This window comes from Chionomys nivalis, chromosome 7, assembly GCF_950005125.1.
Source record: "Chionomys nivalis chromosome 7, mChiNiv1.1, whole genome shotgun sequence".
Lineage (NCBI taxonomy): Eukaryota > Metazoa > Chordata > Mammalia > Rodentia > Cricetidae > Chionomys > Chionomys nivalis.
Genome location: NC_080092.1, coordinates 15,982,256 through 16,006,531, shown reverse-complemented (window position 1 = coordinate 16,006,531; position 24,276 = coordinate 15,982,256). Strand labels below are relative to the sequence as shown.

The 24,276-nt window shown below is 51.9% G+C and overlaps 1 protein-coding gene across 1 annotated transcript in view; it reads right to left on the bottom strand.

Annotated features, from left to right (window-relative positions):
- Window positions 1–24,276, bottom strand: part of Stk10 (serine/threonine kinase 10) — a 101,280-nt gene that overhangs the window by 31,861 nt on the left and 45,143 nt on the right. Inside the window, exons 4-7 of the mRNA XM_057774393.1 lie at window positions 22,365–22,514; window positions 8,975–9,047; window positions 7,790–7,984; window positions 7,197–7,278 (exon numbers count right to left, since the gene is read on the bottom strand). Coding sequence (XP_057630376.1) covers window positions 7,197–7,278; window positions 7,790–7,984; window positions 8,975–9,047; window positions 22,365–22,514 — 500 coding nt within the window. The remainder of the gene's footprint in view (window positions 1–7,196; window positions 7,279–7,789; window positions 7,985–8,974; window positions 9,048–22,364; window positions 22,515–24,276) is intronic.

Genomic DNA, 24,276 nt, shown 5'->3' with positions numbered 1-24,276 from the left:
AGAGAACTCAGAATAATATAAACTAAATATGTTTTGCATTCTGATATGGCCATGAGCCTCTGGGGGCCAGGGAGTGGAATGTGGCAGTTTGAGAATGGCCCCCATACGCTCATCATATGTTTGAATGCTTGGTCCCCAGTTGGGGGAACTGTTTGGGAAGGATTAGGGGGCGTGGTCTTATTGGAGGAGGTGTGTCACTGGGGCTTCCGAGTTTCAAATGACCTGTGCCATTCCAGTGTTATTCTCTCTGCTTCATGCTTGAGATCGAGATATGAACTCTCACTACCGCTCCAGCATCATGTCTGCCGGCCTAGTGCCATGCTCCCCTAACTGGGGGTCATGAACTCTAACCCTCTGAGACTCTATGTCCCCAACAAACTCATTCTTCTATAAGTTGCCCTGGTCATGGTGTCTCATCACAGCAACAGAATAACAACTAAAATATCCCACACACACAGTTACACCATGTTTCTACAAAGTCTCTTCAAGGGCAGAATTCTGCGAACAAGGAGTACGCCAGCACCTTCTGACCCTGAACTAGCTGCTAATTTAAGTTTCTTCAAATTGTGTGAGCCAGTGTCATTAGGGTCTCAGGTATGTGTCTATCATAGTCATGGTGATCCTGTCTAAACAGATATTATTTTCCTGCTCAATCAATAAGTTTGCTAACTTTGCTTCACTCTGACCTGTCTTAGTTTTCTTTTTTTCTTTTCTCCTTCAAAATAGATTTTTATGCAGCCCAGGCTGGTCTCCAATTACCTACGTAGCCAGGGATGACCTTGAATTCTGAGCCTTGTGCCTCCACCTCCCTAGTGCCAGGATCACAGGCATGCACCAATATACCCAGTTTATGCAATGCCAGGGTCTGGACCCAGGGTTCTGTGCACGGTAGGCTAGGATTCTATCTACTGATCTACACCCCCAGACCCCAAGACTCTATTCTGTGGCAGATGTGAGGATCATCCGCTGCCCTGAGTAGATGTCCCGAGGCTCAGCTCACTGCCAGGCCCCATCCTTCTGTGCTGGGGATGGAGGCTAAGTGGTACTTTCTGTCACCGAGTCCCACTCCAGGCTCCTCTCTGTTTCCAGTACACTGTGTCACTGTAGGAACACGTCACCGTCTTTAGCCGTCCTGCTGCTGCTGGGCACATGGAGGTGTTTCCTGCTCTGGGTGACTATGAGGTGAGCAGCTAGGGACAATATCACGTCAGTTGTCTTTGGGCAGAAATATACACTTGGTTTCAGAAGGGCAATGCAGAGACTCCTGTCGGTGGGCTGTACTCTACTCTGGGCTTTTACACAAATGGTACTTCTCAAGAGCAAGTGCTCTTCTGCAGACCTTATAGAACCCCAGGCAAAAGATCTGGGAGTGTCTGGTCAGCCTGACGCACCCTGGAGAAGCACCTGAAGACACCATCTGCAGATATCTCCTCTCTGGCACAGGGAGTGGCCAGGGTGGGATTCCTCAGCCCCTTCGTCACCAAGGGAAGAGGGGAAGGAATGCCAGAGGTTTAGGGCATCATCGGGTTGGAATCTGATCATCTGAGGTGAGTGGGAAGGCTCTGATGAAACCCGCTGCTATCATCAGAAATCTTATCTGGGGAGGAATGGTGTCAACAAAATTGTTGGAGAAGTCTTTTAATAACTAAAAAATTACATTTCTCACACTTTAAAGATATATTTGGGGGTGCTGGAGAGATGCCTCCGCAGTTAAAAGCCCTAGCTGTTCTTCCACAGGACCCAGGTTCAATTCCCAAGGACTTACAAAGCAGCTCACGATCACCTCCATCTAACTCTAGCTCCGGGGGATCTGAGACCCTCCTCTGGCCTCCATGAGCGCTGCATACATGCGATACACAGGCACACGTGCAGGGAAAATACCACGCACATAAATAAAATGTTTTTTTTTTTTAAACACATATTTAGAACTGGCAAATCCACGAGAAGTCATTCCTTTCGGTTTGGACATTTAAAGCGCTTCTGGGGCTGGCGAGATGACTCAGTAGGTAGACAATGGACAGGCATGCCTGAGGACCCGAGCTGGGACCCCACATCCCCGATGACCCCCACAGGCTGTCCTCTCACCTCCACACGATGGCACAAGCATGCCTGGCCCAGTTCACACATAAAATCAAAATGAATAAAAGTTTCCTTTGGGTCTGGGTACAGAGCAGGAGCAGGGCGCTTGTCTAACACGTGTGAGGCCCTGAGATCAACCCCTAGCACCATAAAACTCGTTCAGTAAGGCAGGTCACTAGTGGACAGCCAGCAGGCCACTTCCCTACTCGACTCGTTCCCCTGAAAGCTGCAACTATCACTCCTTTAATGAGTTGTGTCCATCATATTTTCTTGGGCCAGTCTGACCTCGGCTCATCTAATCTCGTGGAGCTGTGAATTTTCCCATTCATCCATTGCTTTCTTGACACAGCAGCAACTCCAAGGATGTGACCTCATGTGCCAGGGCCTGGTTGGGCCTTTCGCCAAAGGAGTCAGAAAGCCCGTGACAGAATGACAGTCAGGCTGGCACAAGTTTCCTATGTCTTCTTGGGGCTTTTTGAGAGGGGATGTGTCACATTCAAGCAGGGACCCAGGGGATCCGGGGGGGAAAGTCAGGGAAAACTCCGGGTACAGAGTGTTGGGCAAAGGTATGGCCTTCATAGACCCTGAGGTAGGTCTGGGCTTAAAAGGTGAAGGAAGAGCACGAGGGTCTCCAGCAATGCCTGGGAGACAGACCAAGGAGCTGAGAGGGAGCCTAGGCAGCATCACGGCCTGGAGCACGGCCTGGGGCAGTGGAGGGCAGCACACATCACACAGGGCAGTCGGGAGCACATGCACGACCTGGGCAGAGGAGAGTCATTCCCTATCTATTCTCAGAGGCTCTGCTACCCAGTCACGTGTTACTCTGGCTGCTGCATGCTTCCAGAAGTCCCGAGTGGGCTCTTCACAGAGTTAACCAACTGGTCACCAGGATGTGCAGGGTAAAGTGTGCTGACTAGGTGACAGAGTTAAGCCACCTGGGTAAAATCCAGCTCCCGCCATCAACACGGGTGTGTCAAGAGACCCTCTCTGTGCCTTAGTTTGCTCATCTGTGGAGTGGGGATAATAGTGTGGCTGTCCTATGTACTCTAGTGAGTGTTCAAAACAGCACAGCTCTTGCCATCACCAGTACGACCACCTCCATCACCATCAGCATCACCATCAGCACCATCACTACCACTATTACCATTACTACAACCACCATCACCGTTAGAACACAACCATCAGAATCACGACTACTGCCATCTTCACCATCACTCTCTTCACTGACGTTACTACCACTAGCAGCCATCACTACCATCATTACTATCACAGCCATCATCACTACCACATCATCACCATCATCACTGATATCATCACCACCACCATCATCACCAGCACCACCACCCCCATCATCACTGCCATCACCATCACCACTACCACAGCCAGCAGCAGCAGCAGCAGCAGCACAGCAGGTTCAGAACAAGCCACGCAGCCTCTTCGCCCTCCTAGTCATTCTCTACCAGAGCACAGTTCTCTGGGAACGAGGAGTAGCTCCGAGATCCCCACAGCTTCTGAGCTCCGTCCCACATGACCTGAAAGGGACACCACAGGACACTGCACCGCAGCAGCTAAAGCAGAGGTGGCAGGAACCACGCAGGCCTAGGCTTCTGAGGGTACAAGGCTTTCATCAGGGCACCCCACATATTGACCAAATTAGCAGCTCTTGAGGAGAACCATCTGCTCTGCCTGCCCAGAGCCCCGGGTCCCTAGGAGGAGGAGGGGGATGGAGGACAGTCTTTCACAGAGGGCCAGTTAAACAGGGCAGCTCCCTGCAGGGGGCCCCCGGGCAGGTGGCTGGTGTGTGGGCAGCCCTGCCAAGGCTGACCAGGCCTTGATGTGTGTCAAGAGTAACAGGCAGTGTGGCCTGTGCTGCATCAGTTCACCGATGTGGGTGGAGAGAAGTCTCTCTAACTCAAATGCTGAGGCCCTCAGAGAGCTGGACCTGGGGACCTCCCAGGGTGGTCGACACTGGGCAAACACTCCATGTGCCGCACCAGTCAGGCTAATCCATGCAGGCATAGGGACAGATCAGAGCTGGCTTCACTGTCTAACCCTCCAGGAAGAGGGATGGCTGCTCAGAGCCAGCTCTGTAGAGGGCTTCAAGCTGCCAGCATGGAGGTGGCAGCAAACAGTTTGCCAACTGGCACCTCTCTTTGGCCAGGATCTCTACTGCCACTGAAACAGATGCTCTTCCCAAGTGAGCCTATGTTCTTTCTACACTGAGAAACCACTAGCATGTGTGTGCGTGCGTACACTCGCGCACACACGCACACACGTGCATGACAGATTTGAAAGTATGCCCCCCCCAGCCTGCACCCTCACTCTCTGTTTCTTTTTTGACCTTTATTTTTAATGTGTACGAGTTACTATTATTTGTGCATGTCTGAGCACCATGAGTGTGCATGACTGTGGAGGCTGGAAGAGAGCGAAAGATCCTACGGAACTGGAGCGACAGACAGTTGTGAACTGCCATGTGGGTACTGGGAATTGAACCCGGGTCCTATGGATGCGCAGTCAGTGCTCTTAAACACCAAGCCATCTCTCCAGCCCCTCTTTGGGACGTGTTTCTTTCCTCGACTCATTAGAAGCAGCTTCCCAGAATGGTCAAGGGCACAGACTTCAGAGTCAAGTCACCAGCTGTCCTTTACAACTGCAAGACCCTACCTGTGTGATAGAGCATGCTCAGCTCCAACTGCACCAAGATGCTGTGGGCACTGCCCTAGTTAACATCTGCTAAGTGTCAGGAATAGCAGCTGACGCGGGCAGAGTGTTTGCCAATGTTAATCAGGTAAACATTACGCCGACTTCCACAGCAAACAATTGTGAAGGGCTCCCGACATGTCAGGCGCCGCCCTGGGGAGATGTCTGTGAGCCAGGCTGTTGTCCTCAGAGACTCTACACTCTTGTCAGGGTTTGAATCTAGAAGGTTCCTCACAGGCTCATGTTCTGAATATTTCTTTTTTCAGATGATTTATTTTTATTTTATGTGCACTGGTGTTTTGCCTGCATGTCTGCCTCTGTGAGAGTGCCAGATCTTGGAATTATAGAAAGTTGTGAGTTGCTATGTAGGTGCTGGGAATTGAACCCTGGGTCCTCTGGAAGAGCAGTCAGTGCTCTTAAGCACTGAGCCATCTCTCCAGCCCCTCAAGTTCAGAATCCTTGACCCCCAGTTTGTGGTGTTATTGTGAAAGCTGTGGGAACTTTAGGGGTGCAGTATGGCAGGCGGAATGTCACTAGAGGTACCCCTCGAAGGGTCGTACCCACCTGCTCACAGTGGCACTCTCTCCCTCCTATGCCATGCAAACAGCTCCCTATGCACCACCACAGCCCAGACCCGAGTCCCCTCCAGCTGCCAGGCCTTGCCCACCCTGGTAGACTGAGGCCCCCCACAACCAGGAACCAAAACAAATCCTTCCTCCAGGCTGCCTTCACCTGGTATGTTGTCTCTACAGTGAGAAGGGCAAGTACAAGCCGTGCTAACCGAGGGGCCGTGTTTAAGGGGTAGGGCCAGAATCCTGCTCACTAGGTGTTTCTGAGAACACACTCAGAAGTAGTGCAACACCCAGCAGGGAAGCCACTGACTGAGTGAAGGGCAAGGCAGCTCTGACAGTGGCCCCGTGAAGGAGGTGGGCCTTCTCTGAAGGCAGAGGGAGTAGGATCCATGATAGGAGGGATGTGGAGAATGAGAGAGTACCAGGCTGCCAGGGTGGAGACAGACAGCCACCGCAGAGTGCCTGAGGAGCCGTGGCAAGGCTGAAGTGGCTCTGGGCATCCGAAGAGATACAGGGACAAAGGTCCGGGGTCAGGGGTGAATGAGCTGGAGGCTCCAAGCCAGAGGTCCCCACAGGCTGGCTTTGATCATCACAGCAAGTTGAGGGGAGCAGAAAGCCCCAGTGTTCACCATGCTCATTAGTTGATGTGTGAGGCAGGTAAGGGAAGGAGGCAGACAGGGAGTGAGCGGTGGGACAACAGGTGTGACAGACAAGGCCTGAGCTTGCTACTTCCGAAACCATAGAAACTGCTGCCAAGTGGTTGTGGGTGAGTCCAGAATAACGTGAACAAGGGGAATGTTTTCTCATGCTGGCTGACTGAGGAGAAACTGAGGTACAGAGAGAACTCCTTGCACACCTGGTTGGAGGTGCCTGCTTTCAGGGTTAGGCTGCCAACAGCAGCAGGACACTGGCCCAGTGACATTCATGCAGATGAAATGACTGAGTATCAGTCCCCGGGAGCAGGAGTGGCTCAGCCATGTGGGGCACAGTAGGGCAAAGAGGAACACCACCCCCCCCAGAAGCCACAGGCACAGGGCCGAGGTCCCACAGTTTAACCAGGTGACCTCAAGTCTGGCAGATCAGTGTGTTCTTCCAACCCTCTACAGAAAGAGTTACAGGGGAGTTCCCAGAAGGTCTGAGGGCTGCTGGGTAAACTGAGGTTGAGCTCCTTCCCTCTACCACCCTCCCCTCTGCACTGTACTCTCTTCCACTACACACTAAGACTCCCCTGGCAGACGCCGCTTCAGCTAGGAAGTGGAAATTCCTGGTTCCAGCTAAGGCTCTGGGCTGCCATGTGGGACGGGACAGCTGGTCTCTGACCTGCCGGTGTCAGGCCAGCCAGATGCCCCAGCCCAGGAGGTGCTGTTTACAGCAAGCAGCTGGCCCCAAGTGGCTCGGGGCCTTTGCAGCTGACAGTGCCGGCAGCCCCATCCCGTATATCAACACAGCTGACTGAGAAGGGGCAGCCAGGAAGACCACGCACTTGATCTTGAATCAGGCGTGTGAAAGGAGAATCGGAGACTCCCAGCACTTAGGTCCACTTCTCTTTTTCTTTTTCTTTGAGATGGTCTTGCTGCATAGCTCCGGCTGGCCTGGAACTTGCTCCGGCTGGCCTGGAACTTGCTCCGGCTGGCCTGGAACTTGCAGTGCTCGACCTGCCTCTGTCTCGCAAGCGCTCGACTTAAAGGTGTGCGCACCCACATCCCGTCTCCTTTCATTTTTCAAAACCGCGCTGGACACATCAAGCGTCCTTTGAGCACAGCGCCTCAGAGCCGAGCTAAGCACTTGACTGCCCGTTCATCTTCACAGCCACCCTTCCGGGGTCGCTGCTATTAACCCACTCACCTCCAGCAGCTGTGCGGCACTGGGCCGGGTCTCTGGGTTCTTATCCAACGCTATCTTCAGGAAGTCTCGGAACTCCACAGACCTGGGGGCACAGGTGTAAGGAGGGGGGTCCACGTCACAGGTGAAAGAAGTGGGGCATAACACAGTCACCATGGGCCCAGGATTTGGTATCGCCCCAAAACAACACTCCCAAGAACAAAGGGGCCTCTGTGGCCTAAAAGTGGAGACAGGTTCTACGTGACACCCTTCTCATCATAGAAGACAAAGGGAACAGAGACTGAACCCAAGTCTCCATTCCTAGCCCTGAGTCATGTGACTGCTGGGCTTCTATTTATGTTCTCCGTGTCCTGGGATAAAAAGGGATCTCACACTGGCTAAGCGACCTCACTCCCACGTCTCCTATACAAAGTTCAGGTGGGCAGCTCAGAAAGGCCTGGAGGTGCCCCCTCCCCCACCCCAGCTCCGGCATCCCCCTGACTTTGGAGTCCGCTGAGCCAAGGGCTAGATACTGCATGCCTACACCCCAGTGCCGCACGCCTCAGGTCCCCTGACTTCAGACCTTCTATAAGTATCCAGCTGTCCTCTCTCCTTACCACTTCGAGGGCGTGAGCAACGTGGGAGGGTCCGACTTGGCAATCTTGAGCAGGACCCGCATGGGGTTGAGCTCGTGGTGTGGGGGTTCAATCTGTGCCATCTCGATCAGCGTGATGCCCAAGGACCAGATGTCAGCCTTGTAGTCATAGGGCGCGTCCTTCATGGTCTCACAGAGCACCACCTCAGGGGCCATCCTGAGCCAACCAAGGAACAATAAGGGCTCAGAATTGGGCCCCTGCGAGTGCTGCTTGTAGCCTCAGGGTCTGGAACACCGCCAGCTCTACACTGGAGGTTGGCAGCGTTTGAAGGCAGTAATTTGAATTACTGGCATCCGTTTGTCTTCCTCAAGGGTCTTGACGAGCCCCTGCCACGGCCTGCTGCAGTTTCTGGATCCTACCACTAGGTGGCAGCAGCAATCCAGAACAGAGTCCTGGGGAAGGGGCAGGTGGGTGAGGGCAGAGGAGGGAAGGTTCCAGCATAAAAACAAGGTGGGACCTTGGGGTAAACCGAACAGGACAGCACAGAGAGAAACGGGGAGGATGGGAGAGAAGAGAAAGGAATAATGGGTGGGGTGGGAGAGAAAGAGTTAAGAGTAATAAGCAAGCCAGAAAGGGGCTGAACACCACACGGTGAGTTGTAAAAACAGGACACAAAGTAATCAGGTGTGAAACTGAGGAAGAGAGCTGTGGGCTGGGGTGGCGCTCACACGCATGCGCGCACTGCACGTGTGGGAGCGTGGGTGCTCAGCGCCACAGCAGACTGAGGCCAAAGCAAGACTTAGGATGTCCTTCTCTACCAGACAGCTTTCTTTTCGTATATGTTTTTAGGTTAGAGTTTTGAAAAAGGAAATGCAACAGGTGAGACAGGCCCAGGAGAGTTCTCATGAGGACAGGAAGTGAATTTACATTATTCCTCTGCCCCCGCCCGTAGCTCAGCACTCGGAACTCAAAACATGTGTAAATCAAACCAAGAACTGAAGCCCTTTTCAGGGACTCAGTTTAGTTTATTAATGGGGAGCTTTCCACTGTAAGCACAGTTTATGGATGAGGTTTGGGGAAACTGAGGAACTTGTCCTAAACAGAGAAGTGGAGGCTGGACCTACCAAACAATCCACCCAGAGGGACCACGGGGTCAGGCTTGATAGTCAGCCTGTCCATCAATTCCTCAGAGGCCTCACAACTCACCAGTAGGGCGTTCCTATGAAGGAATCTCGCTTCTGCAGAGTTTTCAGGTTCTTGGCAGACACACCGAAATCAGCTGCAAGATAAAAACCTCAGATAAGACAGCTGAAGGCCTCATCTCCACCCAAGTCCTAGGTGTGGGCTCAGGGATGCACCCTACATGACGTTTTTTATGCAACAAACGAGAGAGCTAAAATGGAAGTGAGCTTGCTGCTGAGCTGGGCACTCTGACAATAAATCACAAGAGCCTTTGAAAAAGCCAGATTCGGGTGGGGCGGTGGAGTCCTGGAACTAGCTCTGTAGACCAAGCTCGAACTCACAGAGATCTGCCTGCCTCTGCCTTCCAAGTGCTGGGATTACTGGCATGTGCCACCACTTGACTTTTTATTTGTTTTTTTCTTAGCTTTTTCAAGAAGAATTTAAAGATGGTGTAACACACACACACACACACACACAATAAGGTAGTAAAGTAAGAGAGGTAAAACAGCCCAGTGGGGTTGAATGCTTGTAATCCCAGCACTTGAGAGACCAAGAGGAGGAGTGAGAGTTCAAGAACAGCCTGAAGAACAGAGCAATACACTATAAACACACACACACACACACATGCATGCACATAAAAAAAACCACCGCTACACAAAGTTCTTGCCTAGCATGCACAGCACTGTGGATCCGTTCCCCAGCATAGCGATTTTAAATATCATGAAGAACACTTCACATAAAGTACTTTATTTCTACACTTATCGGTACGTGATTAATATTATCAGGTTAACGGAGCAAAGAAGGTTGCACAGTTGTCCGTGCTGCACGGACACAACCATGCTCGCCCCAGGAGGGCAAACACACACTGTGCGGCCTTGGAGGAAACGTGACAGGATGCTTCACTGGTGTGGGTGGTTTGACAGGACACGGTGCCTTCCACTTGCTGGATTATGAAACTTTGCTATGATAAATACGTAGGATTTTCAGGACTAGAAAAATAAATCAGTAAGATTTCTCTTTAAACAATGCCTTCCCACACCCAGGATGAAGAGAAGGATCTAGAAGGGGAAGCATCTTCCAGGCACCTGGCTTAGAGGCCACATTTCCTGGTGGCCAAGCTGCGCTCTGGAGATGGCGCTCGGCTGGAGGATGGTGACTTATCCTAAGAATTCCACCAGACTTCCACCAGACTCACACCTTCAAACCAGAGGGGAGCCCAGGCGGAGCAGGGTGCCGGCTCCTCTTGGTTGGGCTCCTTCAAGACTCCCCAGGCACCTTCAGGAGCCAGGCTGGCTGGAGAAGAACCACAGGGAACACAGAAGCAAACCCAGCCCTGGTCTATACCAGGCTCAGTCAGGGAAACAGAGAGCAGCCAATCAATAGAAGCTTTTTCAGCTGGAAGGAGGGAGGTAAAGGAGGTGGTGGGGACATAGGAGTGTTAATAGGGTGTGACCTAGGAAGCAGTCAGGGAGTGAGGGAAGGGTCACCTAGAGGTGGCACAGGGGAGGGTCCAAGGCACCCATTCTTTTAAACCAGCACATAGAGCATCCTAATGTTCCAGGTGACATCCAGTGTGGAGACGGCCTTCCCGCCAGGCAACTCGTGCAGAGCGTGACACATTAGACCAATCTGGTGGGATTCCTGGGAGCACAACTGGAGGACAGTATTGTGTGGGGCAGGATTAGAGAGAACACAATTGAAGGCTGGATTCCTGGGGTAGGACTCCTGGGGCAACCGTTGGGGGACAGGATTCTCACTGATGAGGGACGGCAAAGGGCCAGGTGCTGGGCACTGGGGCCATTGGGTTGGTCAAGATCTGAGGGAGACATTTCTGAGGCAGAACTGAAAGGCAGGGGAAAGTCCAAGGACACGAGGAGAGAGAGGAGAACCCTTCTGAACCATCTGGTGGGAATCCCTCACCAGCGACTGAACAAGAAACATTCATTCCAGCACAGCCAACTCACTGTTCAAGGACTTCCTCCTCTGCCAACCCAACAGGCCGTTTTCTAGGGATCTTACCAGAAGGCACATTTACAGGGAAAGCACACAACCCACACCCTAGTATATCCTTGACGGCACTTCATTTGTCCTTATCTGGTTCTATGCCCATCCAAGGAATCTCCAGAACTACCACATGCTAGTGGGTTTTATGTCAACTTGACACAGCTAGGGTCATCTTGGAAAGAGAGACCTCGGTTGGAAAAAAAATGCCTCCATTCAGATTGCCTGTGGGGAAATCTGTAGAGTATTTATTTATTAATTATTATTATTAATGGTTGATATGGGGGGTTGGCCCATGGATGGGGTGTCACCCCTAGGCTGGTGATCCTGGGTTCTATAAGAAAGCGACTGAACAAGCCATGATGAGCAAGTCAGTGAGCGGCCCTCCATGGCCTCTACATCAGCTCCTACTCTAGGCTCCTGCGCTGACTTCTCTGGATGATGGACTACGAGCTGTAAGATGAAATCAATGCCCTGACCCCAAGATGCTTGGCCATGGTGTTTCATCACAGCAACAGAACCCTAACTAAGACGCACCGCACAGATCTCTCTTTGTGAGAGAGAAAAGGACATTTCTTTTTCTCAGCAACCTTTTGAGGTATATCTTCAGTCACCAAAGGGTGAGCACTGCCAATTCTAAGACAGTTAATTGCTTCCTCTCCCTGGAGGAGCCATGCCTATACTTGGGGGTATGTGTGTCTTACTGCAGGTGAGAAGCCCACACCCATACTCCCAGACTTCAGAATGTATCTTAACTCTCTTAAAACACTGGTGTCTGTGTGAGCTCTGGAGCATTCCACATGGAGAGGACAGAGGGCAACTTGTAAGAGTCAGTTCTCTCCTCCCACCACGTGAATTCCAGGAATGGAACTCTGGTCAGCGGGGTTGGCAGCAACACACCAAGCACGCACGCACGCACGCACGTACACACGCACGCACGCACGCACGCGCAGCCAATCCTCTTCTACGCATCTCCGTTCTCTCGCCTCTCACGCTGACGCCACTCCAGGCAGTCTTTATAATGACAGACTCTACCGTATAGACGGACGAGTCCTGGGATCCTTTCCCTCACTGAAGTCATGAACCCGTTTGTCCCGAGTCAAGGTCCCTAATGGTGTAGGGGACTCTCCGGGCTATAGAGAGGAAGCAGTAAGGAGCCATCTGTCCTCTTACCACTTTTTCCCAGGCATTAGAAACGAGCCGGAGCTCGTTGGGGCTGGGGAGTGGAAGAGCTAGGTGGAGGGCCACGAGGGACAGGATAATGTGTCATCCCCACCGTGACACAGGGATGCTGACCCTTGATTCGTAGAGCTCATCTGGGGGCTGACCCGAGGATTAAATCGACACATCTGCAAAATGACTCTGCTCCCACCCTAGGTCATCATGACTGCTTCATACAGGAGCCCAAGGAAAGGGCCACCCTGAGAACCTGGGGCCTCGAAAGGCTGAGATGAACAAGTCTCTCCTGGGAGTGGCCATGAAGCAGCTTTCTGCCTGGGCAATGCACTGATATCTCTCTCTCTCCCCCTCCCTCCCTCCCTCTCCCCTCCCTCCCCTCCCCTCCCCCCTCTCTCCATATGTGTGTGTGTGTGTTGACCAGAGAGAGGCCTTGTAGGTTGTCTCCTCCCAGGGCAGGATGGGACTGCTTAGCTTGGAGAGGGGTCCCTCAAGGGTTCTCAGTAAGAATGGGGGCTGGACTTTCCTTCCTGCTGGCTCAGCCTGGGTACTGCTTCCCCACAAACATTCCTTGGGGTGAAGATTCCAGAAACTGGCCATCAGACTCCCACCCCCCTGGGCCTTGCCACACCTTCTTGAGAGAGAAGGGGAAATGGGAAACCATCCACTTCCACAATGACAAGCTGGCCCAGGGCCCTCCCGGAAGCAGGCACCAAGTCAATTTAGGGTAGTAGTTACTTCTTCCTCTTCACAGAAGGGGCCTAGTGTGGAGGTGGGGGTGGGAGGGGAGGAAAGGGAGAGGTGGCTGCTCCTGGAGCCCTGCACCTCAGGTTTCTCCTGGACTGGACACTGATGGGGGGTGACCTATGCTCCCTGGTTGGACTTCATGAGGGAATCCCCTGAGGGGGTGGGGGACATCTTGGGTTTTGACTCACCTCTTCTCACAACAGCATGGTTCTCTCTGCATTTCTGAGTAAGTCAGATAGACTGTAACTCAGGGACTCTTTGCCCTGACCACACATCTGGAGCAAGAAAGCCAAGAGAACATGGAACATGCTCACAGTCACAGCCAAAGGAGCACAGTCATGGCCAGAGGAGCACAGACACAGTCAGGGCAGCATAGTCATAGACAGAAGAGCACAGACACAGCCAGGGGAGCACAGACACAGCAGGGGAGCACAGTCACGGCCAGGGAGCACACTCATGGCCAGGGGAATACAGACACAGCCAGGGGAGCACAGACACAGCAGGGGAGCATAGTCATAGCCAGGGGAGCACAGATACAGCCAGGGGAGTACAGACACAGCCAGGGGAGCACAATCAGGGGAGTACAGACACAGCCAGGGGAGCACAGACACAGCCAGGGGAGCACAGTCACAGCCAAGGGAGCATAGTCACAGTCAGGGGAGTACAGTCACAGCCAGGGGAGCACAGTCATAGTCAGGGGAGCACAGATACAGCCAGGGGAGCACAGTCATAGTGAGGGGAGTACAGTCATAGCCAGGGGAACACAGTCACAGCCAGGGGAGCATAGTCATAGCCAGGGGAGTACAGTCACAGCCAGGGGAGCACAGTCACAGCCAGGGGAACACAGGTACAGCCAGAGAAGCACACTTATGGCCGGGGAGCACACTCATGGCCAGGGGAGTACAGTCACAGTCAGGGGATCACAGTCACAGCTAAGGGAGCACAGTCATAGCCAGGGAGCACAATCATAGCCAGGGGAGCACAGTCACAGATAACTGAGCATAGTGACATCTAAGGGAGCACATAAACTTTGCTGAAAAGTCTTTGCTTATGAACCCCCCCAACACACACACACACACACACACAGTTTTAGTTACGTGCTGTCAATACCAGTCTAGAACTATTACATGGGACATTTTAGAAGTAAATCATAAGTCTTTTGGGGGGAAGGGTTTTTCTGTGTAACAGCCCTGGCTGTCCTGGAACTAGCTCTTGTAGACCAGGCTGGTCTCAAACTCACAAAGATCCACCTGTCTCTCCCTCTCGAGTGCTGAGATTAAAGGCATGTGCCTCCACTGTCCAGTAAGTCATAAATCTTAAATAACATTCATTATATTACATAATTATAGTTCTATTTTACCACTAAATATTGTTCTTAATCTCATATGTGCCTAATTTATAAACTAAACGTTGTCACCGTGTATGACTAGGAAAAACAGCATGTAGAGGGTCCTGAACCCCCTGCGCTGTCAGGCACTCATCGTGGGTCTTGGATTGTCTCCCCTATGGGTAACCATGGATGTTGGATGTTTGGCTTTTTTATTTTATTTTTTGTGTATGAATGTTTGCCTGCATGTATGTATGTATGTATGTATGTATATATGTATGTGCAACCCAGCATGCCTGGTGCCGCCAGAGTGAGAGGAGGACCCCCTGAAACTGGAGTTACAGGTGCTTGTGAGAAGCCAGGTGGGTGCTGGGAACTGAACCCAGGTCTTCTGCAAGAGTAGTAAGTATCCTTAACTACTGAGCTATCTCTCCTGCCCCAATTTTTTTTTTAAATGTGTAACCCAGGCTGGCCTCGAACTCATGATCCTCCTGCCTCTGCCTCCTTCAGCAAATCCTACCAGTGTATGCCACCACAACCAGCCAATTTCTTTTTTTAATCTTAGGATGTGAGGGGAGGCTAAGTGTCATGGTGTGCATGCGGAGATGAGAAGACAAACGTGCTGGGGACAGTTCTCTCTTTCCACACGTAGGTCCCGGGGAGAGAACTCAGATCACCGGGGTAGGCAGCAGATGCTTGTGCCAGCAAAAGCCATTTCAGAGGCCCAGCCGTATGCTTTTGGCGGCAATCCTGGTTCTGGCTACAGATGTCTACAAACAGATATCTGTTTCTAGAAGCATCTCTCAGAAGACTGACAAACTGGAAGTACCTGAACTCACTACCGGAGTTTGGAGGCAAGCGGTCAAGTCACGCCGCTCCTCAGCTATGAAACAGCGTGCCGTCCTAGGAAGGAAGCAAGGCTGCAGCTTGTCTGTAACACTCTGAGACAGACCGCGCACACACGATTCCAGAGGCCTGTGAAGAACGTGTGTACACCTCCTCAAACCCATAGTGGTCACCCCCCTAGATGTGGGGTTTGGGTGGGGGTCCTTAATCTATTTAGTCTTTCTCTTTACACAATTTTATTCTTTAAAACATCTTTAATGGCGCGCACTGCTTTCGCGGTTTAGAAAACAGAAGCATATCTAGCATGTTATGGGGGGGGGTTCTCTTACGTAAAACCCAGGATGTGGTGAAGGACTTTGTGTGCTGCTGCAGGGTGTGCATGGTGGGAGCAGGCGGGAGGAGTTGGGCATGTGTGAGCCCAGCAGCTCCCCAGGAGTCAGGAGCTGGTATGCTCCTCCTGGGATGACTGGCTGGCTGGAACCACGATGTGACACATTTACCATCCAGCCTAGAGCTAGCACAGGTGACCTGGTTTGCATGTGTATGAAACAATGGTGCCTGTGAGCGACGCTTGAGGATGTGGCGAAAAGGCCGACACTGTTTGCCTCTAAAGAGCAGACAAGAACTTCCTGTCGAGCACAGAAAGACAAAATCTGCACGGTCCCACTTCTATGAGGGTCTCCCAGAAGTAAGGTGTGGTGGGGGAGCCACGAGGGAGGAGGGGTGAGGAGGGTGTGGTGGAGGGGAGCCATGAGGGCAGAGGGGTGAGTAGGGTGTGGTGGAGGGGAGCCAGAAGGGAGGAGGGGCGAGTAGAGTGGGGTGGGGGGGGGCCAGGAAAGAGGAGGGATGAGTAGGGTGGGGTGGGGGAAGCCAGAAGTGAGGAGGGGTGAGTAGGGTGGGATGGGGAGCTGGAAGAGAGGAGGGATGAGTAGGGTGGGGGAGCCTGGAGGGAGGAGAGGTGAGTAGGTGAAGTGAGGGGGGCTGGGAGGGAGGAGGGGTGACTAAGGTGTGTAGGGGGAGCCAGAAGGGAGTAGGGTGGGATGAGGGAGCTGGGGGGGCGGGAGTAGGGTGTGGTCGTGGGGAGCCAGAAGGAAGGAGGGGTGAGTAGGGTGGGTTGGGGAGCTGGGAGAGAGGAAGGGTGAGTAGGGTAGGGGAGCCAGGAGGGAGGAAGGGTGAGTAAGGTGGGATGGGAGGAATCAGGAGGGAGAAGGGGTGAGGGTGGGTACATGGTGGAGCTGCTAAAGCTCTAAGGCAGGGACTACGTTGACAATAACTGAGTGTCACAAAATCAGATCAATTTAAAATGTTCTCCTAAGAAACACTGAGCAGTTGAGGTGACGGCCATGGCAACTGCCGTCTGACCACGTCATCCTGCATTCTATAAGTGTGTGTATTTCTTGTGTTTCAGCTAAACAACAACAACAAAAATTTAAAAAGTCTAGGGCAAGGGATACAGCTAAGTAAAAGTACTTCCCTCTACCCAGCATGCCCCGGGCTTGAGTCCCAGCACCACACACACACACACACAACTGAACAAAGACTCACAGACATCGGTTTCTCCTGAATTCACACACAGGTCATTTCTGACTCCTCACCACCTGTGGTGTGAAGATGAAGACCTTGAGGCTCATGACCGCTCCCCTCCCCATGCTCCACCCCTATCTACTTCCTTAAGCCCTCACTAAGTCACCCTGGCTGGCCTGTTACTTGCTGTGTAGACCAGGCTAGCTTCTAACACTGCCTGCCTCTACTCTACCTCCTGAGTGTTGGGATTAAAGGCAAGTTCCACTACTCCCAACCACTTGAAGTACTTTTTTTTTTTTTTTTTTTGGTTTTTCAAGACAGGGTTTCTCTGTGGTTTTGGAGCCTCTCCTGGAACTAGCTCTTGTAGACCAGGCTGGTTTCGAACTCACAGAGATCCGCCTGCCTCTGCCTCCCGAGTGCTGGGATTAAAGGCGTGCGCCACCACCGCCCGGCCTTTGAAGTACTTTTTATACATGTATAAATATTATCTTCTCTTGAGGATTAAAACATTTCATGCACACACACGAAAACAGTTAAGCTGAAATGCCTGAAGATACATTTGACCCCAGGTGATCAACACAGGCACAAGACACAACGGCTTCCCATCAGAAACCAGAAAGTGTGGACAGAATTCAGTGCCCAGTGGGGGTGGGGGTGGCACCATTACAACCTCCACACAGTCACCCAGAGCCCGAGGACTCCTACCACACTGCATGGCGAAAACTGTCCCATCCAAAACACCACATGACAGTGGCCAGACCTCTCACGGGGCTGAGAGGGAAGCAAGCCCAGAGAAACAAGGCCGTGACCTGCTGAACCAGCGGAGAGTAAAGGACTGCCCTGCCCAGGGCTCCCACGGGCCTCCATCCTGTGGATTACGGAGAGGGTGGCAGCAGCCAGTGGCCTGGCTAGGTTCATGGGCAGGAGTTGTCTCCCAATTACAGGATGGTTTGCCCTCCTGGGGGTGTCCTGGGAGCAACAGTACCAGGCAGGGAGGTGACAAGATGCTAACGTGACCGATCACAGGCACACTGAGTCACTCCTCTGGGCCTCAATCTGCTAATGGCGCCTTTGTTATCCAGTCATGAAACCGGAAGGGCTACTCTGCTGTGACCAGTCTTCTGCTTTACTTTCTGTAGGTTTGAGGGCAACTACATGTGACCTCTTAACGAAGCCTGTTTGGTCACAGGCTCCCCATTATCTTCAGCTCCTTACTGTTGTCTTCTCTGCCTCTCTCCTCCCTACATCACCCCATCCTCACCTGCAAACATGGTCTCCTTGCTTCCTGCTCTGTGCCCTCACGATTCCCACAGGCTGAGATTGCTTGTTTCTCTGGCCAAATCCTCTTTCCACCCACTATACTAACACTGAATGGAAGAAGAACTTCCTCAGTGCCCCCCTGACCCCTCCCTCCATGTCAGAGACTAACTGGAAGCTGAGCCAATCAAAGCCCTTTGCTAGCATTGCTGACACCGCGCCCTCCAATGGTTTCTGGTGGGAAATGTGGAACTAGATCTCATCAGAATCTTCCAAGGTTGGGGTTCCCTGGAAAGGCAGAATTCAGGGAGGCCTGTGGCTCTAACCAACCATATACTCCTAGCTGCCTCTTTCCCCCAATTTGGTCCTAAGAGACAAGCATTGGCTGTCTGACTTCAACACGGGAGATGGGCATATTTACCACATGCCCCAAAAGAGTCTACAAGGGGGAGTGCCTTGCATATTAGCTCTGCAGCCAGACGCTCTGATTAGAACCCTAGCCATCCCTCTTGCTAGCTGTGTGTCACTGGGTAAGAGAGAATTAACCTCTCTAGGCTACAAAGTCCCCCTCTGTAAAATGCAGTTGGTGGCCTTTGAGGATGAAATGAGCTACCAGGTCTTCAACTCTGGCCCACAGCGCAGCAGCTACTGTACCCCTTAAATGCAATTCAGATTTCCATAGTTTCAATTTGTTACTTATGGTCAGCCTGAAATATTATCAACCTTGGAGAGAGAGAGACACAGAGAGAGAGAGACAGAGAGAGAGAGAGACAGAGAGAGAGAGAAGAAATGATCATGCAGCCGGGCGGTGGTGGCGCACGCCTTTAATCCCAGCACTCGGGAGGCAGAGGCAGGCGGATCTCTGTGAGTTCGAGACCAGCCTGGTCTACAAGAGCTAGTTCCCGGACAGGCTCCAAAACCACAGAGAAACCCTGTCTCGAAAAACAAACAAACAAACAAAAAAAAAAAAAAAAAAAAAGAAATGATCATGTGCTGACTAGTTTTATGTCAACTTGGCACAAACTAGAGTTATCTGAAAGGAGAGACTCTCAATTGAGAAAAATGCCTTCATAAAACCCGGCTGTAGGACTGGGCAGTGCGCACACCTTTAATCTCAGCACTGGGGAGGCAGAGGCAGGTGGATCTCTTGAGTTCGAGGCCAGCCTGGTCATATTTCCTGCATTAGTGATGGATGGGAAATAGCCCAGCCCATTGTGGATAGTGCCATCCCTGGGTTGCTGGTCCTGGGTGCTCTAAGAAAGCGGGATGAACAAGACATGAGGAACAAGCCAGTAAGCAGCCCCAGTCTACCACCTCTGCATCAGCTCCTGCCTCCAGGATCCTACTCTGTCTGGGTTCCTATCCTGACTTCCTTCAGTGATAAACAGTGCTGTGTAAGTCAAATGAATCCTTTTTTTCCCAAATTGCTTTGGTCGTGTTTCATCATAGCAATAGTAACCCTGACTAGGACAGACTACATTCATGTGACCTTTGTTACAACAGCCCTGAGGTAACCTGTTGTATCATTTCTTTTTGTTGATATCCAGTCTAATTCATGAATGAAACTTTGCTGTAGGGGTGTGTGTGCGTGTGCGTGTGTAGGAGAAACCTAGCCTACAGAAGATTTGGGGCTATCTGGGGTACTGGGCATCCCCTCAGGAGCTTGGGTGTATTCTTGTGGAAAAGTGGGGAGAGGATATTAGATGGTGAAGACCCAGGACCCCAATCTCCCGGAGCAGGAGTCGGGGTGCTGGGTTGAGGTAAAGAAGGGCATGAGAGGCAGGTGACTGGCTCCCAGCGGGGCTCCTAGGCAGGCCTCTGGCATAGCAGGGAGCCTCTCCGAGTCAGGACCCTTACGTAACCAGATTGAAGGAGCGGTGGCAATGATAGGCAGGACTGTTATCAACTTCCAACTGCTCTAGGCTCGGGTCGAGTATCTAGACTGTTGGACAGTTAACACTTTTGCCCGGCACTTGAAAGACCTTGGAAGCTGTAGGATTCACCTCGTCTTCCCGAAGGAGCACCCAGGGAAGGTACGCAAGGGCTTGGAGAGTGGAGACCCTCATCTCATGGCTGTCACCAGGACAGAGGCCACGTTTGCTGGTGCTTTCAGCGGTGCAGGGCTGACAGGGTGGAATGCGGCATTGTCACCCCACCCCCAGACTATAAGGTAGCATGACTGTAGGAAACCAGGCTCAAAAGGTGACCTGCCTCTTTGGGGACAATGCAGATCCTTTAGTTCCAGAGGCCACACCCTGCCAAAATCCCAACACCCTACACCTGCAGATTTTCTCTCTGCACAGACACAATCCAACTGTGAGTTGAGAATGGGGCAGCTGGAGCCATGCCGGACTTGACAACAGAGAGAAGCGCAGGGGAAGGAAACCCGAGACTCCGGCAAATACTCGACCCCAAGGTAGGAGCAGGTGCTCACCTGCCCAATAGACAGTGCTGTCACTTAACCTTACAATCGCCATAGCCCTTCAAGGAGGAGCCACTGTTATACCCACACTGCTAACAAACGCTAGGTTCTTAATGGCTAATACTCCTCTTTGGACCACATGACAGAAGTGGCAGAGCCAGGATTTGAACTAGGTTCGTCTGAGTCTGGCTACCCCACTTTGCAACCCTATTCTTCTCGTGCATGGCATGTGGTACACATGGCATTTCCTACACCCTTCCCTGGGAGAAAGAAGAGCCAAGCAATTCTCCAGGACACTCTGAGCTATACAGAGATATGAGGGACTGAGAGGGGCCCCAAAGAATTCTAAGTCTGTGGACCTGGCTTTGTTCTTGTCAGCTGTGTGTTCCAGGATGACCCTTGCCCTCTCTGAGCCCTCTACCAAATGCTTCCGAGCACACCTCTGACAGACTATGCCCATTCTGCTCCCACCTTCATATTACCGCCTCAGTTCTCATGGGGGTTCCACGGTGCTTCTTCTTCTTCTTTTTTTTTTTTTTTTTTAAAAAAGATGTATTTATTATTTATTTATTATATATAGTGTTCTGCCTGCTGGTGTCCTGGCACGCCAGAAGATGGGACCAGATCTCATTACATGTGGTTGTGAGTCACCATGTGGTTGCTGGGAACTGAACTCAGGACCTCTGGAAGAGCAGTCAGTGCTCTTAACCACTGAGCCACCTCTCCAGCCCAGTACTGCTTCTTATATATCCCTAACACCCCGAGGCACCCCCTAGAGGAAGTACAAGGCTGACACTTCTATGCTGGAAGGACAAGGCTGAGAGTGGGGAATGGAGCAATGAATGAGACATTACTGGGCAGTGGAGCTAGATGCTATCACTTGGCCCAGAACTGGGGTGCCACCCCTTACTCTCCACCTGCACCCTGAGTCCGGCGGCCACTAGGAGGCATGCACAAGTTCCGATGGGCATGGTGGACCAACGTGGTGGACATGACCAGATAAAGAGGTCAGAGGTGCTTCCAGCCTATCTCACCTGACCCGTGCTGTGCATGCTGTGCCTGTGGACTGTGTGATAAGCATGCGCTGTCCATCAAATGGCAGAATTACAGGCGTGTTACTTAATGGTGCTGCAGGAAAGATAAACGCTCAGAGCCACACCTCTGGGGAGTGACAATGGGACACAGTGGGAGCAGAGGGTGCACACGTGGTGCTTGGTTAAAAACTCAAGAAGAAGCCGGGTGTGGTGGCGCACACCTTTGGTCCCAGCACTCGGGGAGGCAGGGGCAGGTGGATCTCTCAGTTCGAGGCCAGCCTGGTCTACAGAGCGGCGAGTTCCAGGACTATGAGGACTACACAGAGAAACCCTGTCTCGAAAACCAAAGCAAGGGCTGGAGAGACGGCTCAAAGGTTAAGGACACTGACTGTTCTTCCAGAGGTCTTGAGTTCAATTCCCAGCAACCACATGGTGGCTCACAACCATCTACAATGAGATCTGGTGCCCTCTTCTGGCCTGCAGTCATACGTGGAGACAAGCACACTGTATTGTATACATAATAAATAAAATCTTTAAAAAAAAAAAAAGAAAGAAAAGAAAACCAAAGCAAACATCAATTTTGATACTCAGTTTACCTTCCATCACACTCGTAGGTGCATCCGTGGACTGGACCAATAATGTACTAAAAATATTCAGGGGAAACTGATGGCTCAGTGGGTAAAATGTTTAGATGCAGGATCTTCCCCATTTGAGTTTGTCAAACTGGAAGCTAGGGCCAAGCTCTGGCATCATGGGCTACTGCATATACCACACAGTGCTTGCCAGCATCCCTGGCCTCGGCTCACAAGGTTCAAGCAACACCTTCACCCCATTTGTCTCTGTGATGCCAAATGGTCCCTGACCCCGATTGAAAAGCACTAGAATAGCCTGTGGTCCAAGGATGCAGGGGAGAACCGTTGGGACCCTGGAGGGTGCAGGGGTGCCTGTGGGAGTGAGGAGCCCGTACTCATTACCAGGCCTAGGGCCCTTCCTGCTGCAAAGGCCAAGTGACCCCACCGGCCAGCACCTGCAGTTAGACATCTCTTGCCCCTCAAGGCATCATCCAGAAGCCCTTCTTACCCAGCCTGATGTCCCCCTCAAGGGTCATAAGCACATTGCCAGCTTTCAGGTCACGGTGGATGATTCTCTTGCCATGCAGGAAGTTGAGTGCCTCCAGCATCTGGCGGCATACGACCTGAATCTGGGGCTCGGTGAGGCCTCGGTCCAGCTCTGGAAAACAGAAGCACTCTTGTCACTGAGTGGCACTCGCCGGGACAGCACCAGGCTCTTTCTCAGATGCTACCTGACCCTATGCCAGGCTAACAATGGGGAGCATCACCTATCCCCACAACGCTTCCATGGGGCCAACACTGCTGTTCTCCCTAGGGCACAGAAGTGGCCGCCAAGGATCAGAGGTCACTTGCTAAAGGACACTTTGGAGACCCAAAGCTTCGGGTTCACGAAGAACACACGGAGATGCAGAGTATATGCAGCAGGGTTCGGGTGCCTTGGTTCATCTTGCTGTGTCAACTGATATAGAAGGGGCTCATGGCTTTGCAGGCTGTAAGTCCCAACCACATGACATCACTTATGAGGTCCTCGTGCTGTGCTGCATGGCAAGACAGCAAGTGTGCCACTCGTGCCCCGGTGGGGGCTGCCTCCCAACCTCATCCAACCCAAACTCCCTCCCAGAGGCCCACCTCCAAACTCCATTTGTGGGTGAATCGGAGGGTTAAGTTTGCAGCACACGGGTTTGGGGGTACATGTTCAAGCCACAGCACAGAGTGGGTGCTTCTCAGGAGTCAGGGCTTGATGCGGATGCAGGGTGATGCTTAGGACAGGGTGGGTAGAGCACAGACCAGCCAGGATATACAGCAAGTCCATCTGAGTGAATAGGAGCCCCAGAGGCAGGAGAGCATGACTGTGGAACGCAGGCAGCCCAGGCCAAGGAGCCAGAAGAAGCAAAGGCTTGGAGGCTGCCATGGTGGGTGGGAGCATCAGGAGATGTAGTAGGGGCCAGTGGCACCAGGTCAGTCACCAGGAGCCTTCTACATGTTAGCTGGGGACTCTCCCCACCATACAGTGTCTGGAGACAGAGCTCACCTCTGAGGCTCAAGGATTAATAGACCTGAGGAGGTGGGGAACAGGAAGAACATTCTAGAAAAGGAAATAAATGGTTGTGCTGAAGACACGGTATTGCATGATTATCAAGTCAGGATATATGTCAGGGAAGGTGGCAGAGCCTGGAGACCAGCGGGGCCTGACAGAACAGGATTGTGTGTCCTTTCTGTTGGTGGTTGCATATAACTGGGTATTCGATCTAAAATCTATAGGTGGGTCTGGGTAGCCAGGCATGCCATTGGGTTTGTACTTAAGAGTGTCCCTCTAGGGGCTCAAGTGATGGCACACAGATGTATTTCCAGCTTTAAAGGTAGAAGCAGAAGCATCAGAATTAGTTAAGAAGTCAGCACACAGGCCATACATATACACAATCCATATACATGCACACACACACATGCACACACACACATACACACACACACACACAAATAAACAAGAGTCTTATTTTCAGATTTATAACCAAAGATTAATGGGATGGATCTTGGGCATGCAGAGACTGATCACAAAGCACTCCAGTTTAGAGTAAGGCTTGATATTGTCCCCCAAAGGCCCATGTGCTGGTCTCTGGTGTGGGAGTGTGCAGGTGGTAGAGCCTTTATGAGGCAGGGCCAAAGTCAAGGTAATTAGTCCTGTTGTGAGGGTCAGCTTGTTCTCATGAAAGTGGATTCCCAACGATGCCCTTTTTTCTGTTTCTCTCACTTATACTCTTCCTTCTGCCTTCAATGTGGGATGCTTGCCAGGTACTGGTGCCTTGCTTTTGGACTTCCCAGCCTCAGAAGCATGAACCAAATCAATATCTGTTCTTTTTTGTTTGCTTACTTGCTTTGTTTTTCAGGACAGGGTTTCTCTGTGTAGCCCTGGCTGTCCTAGA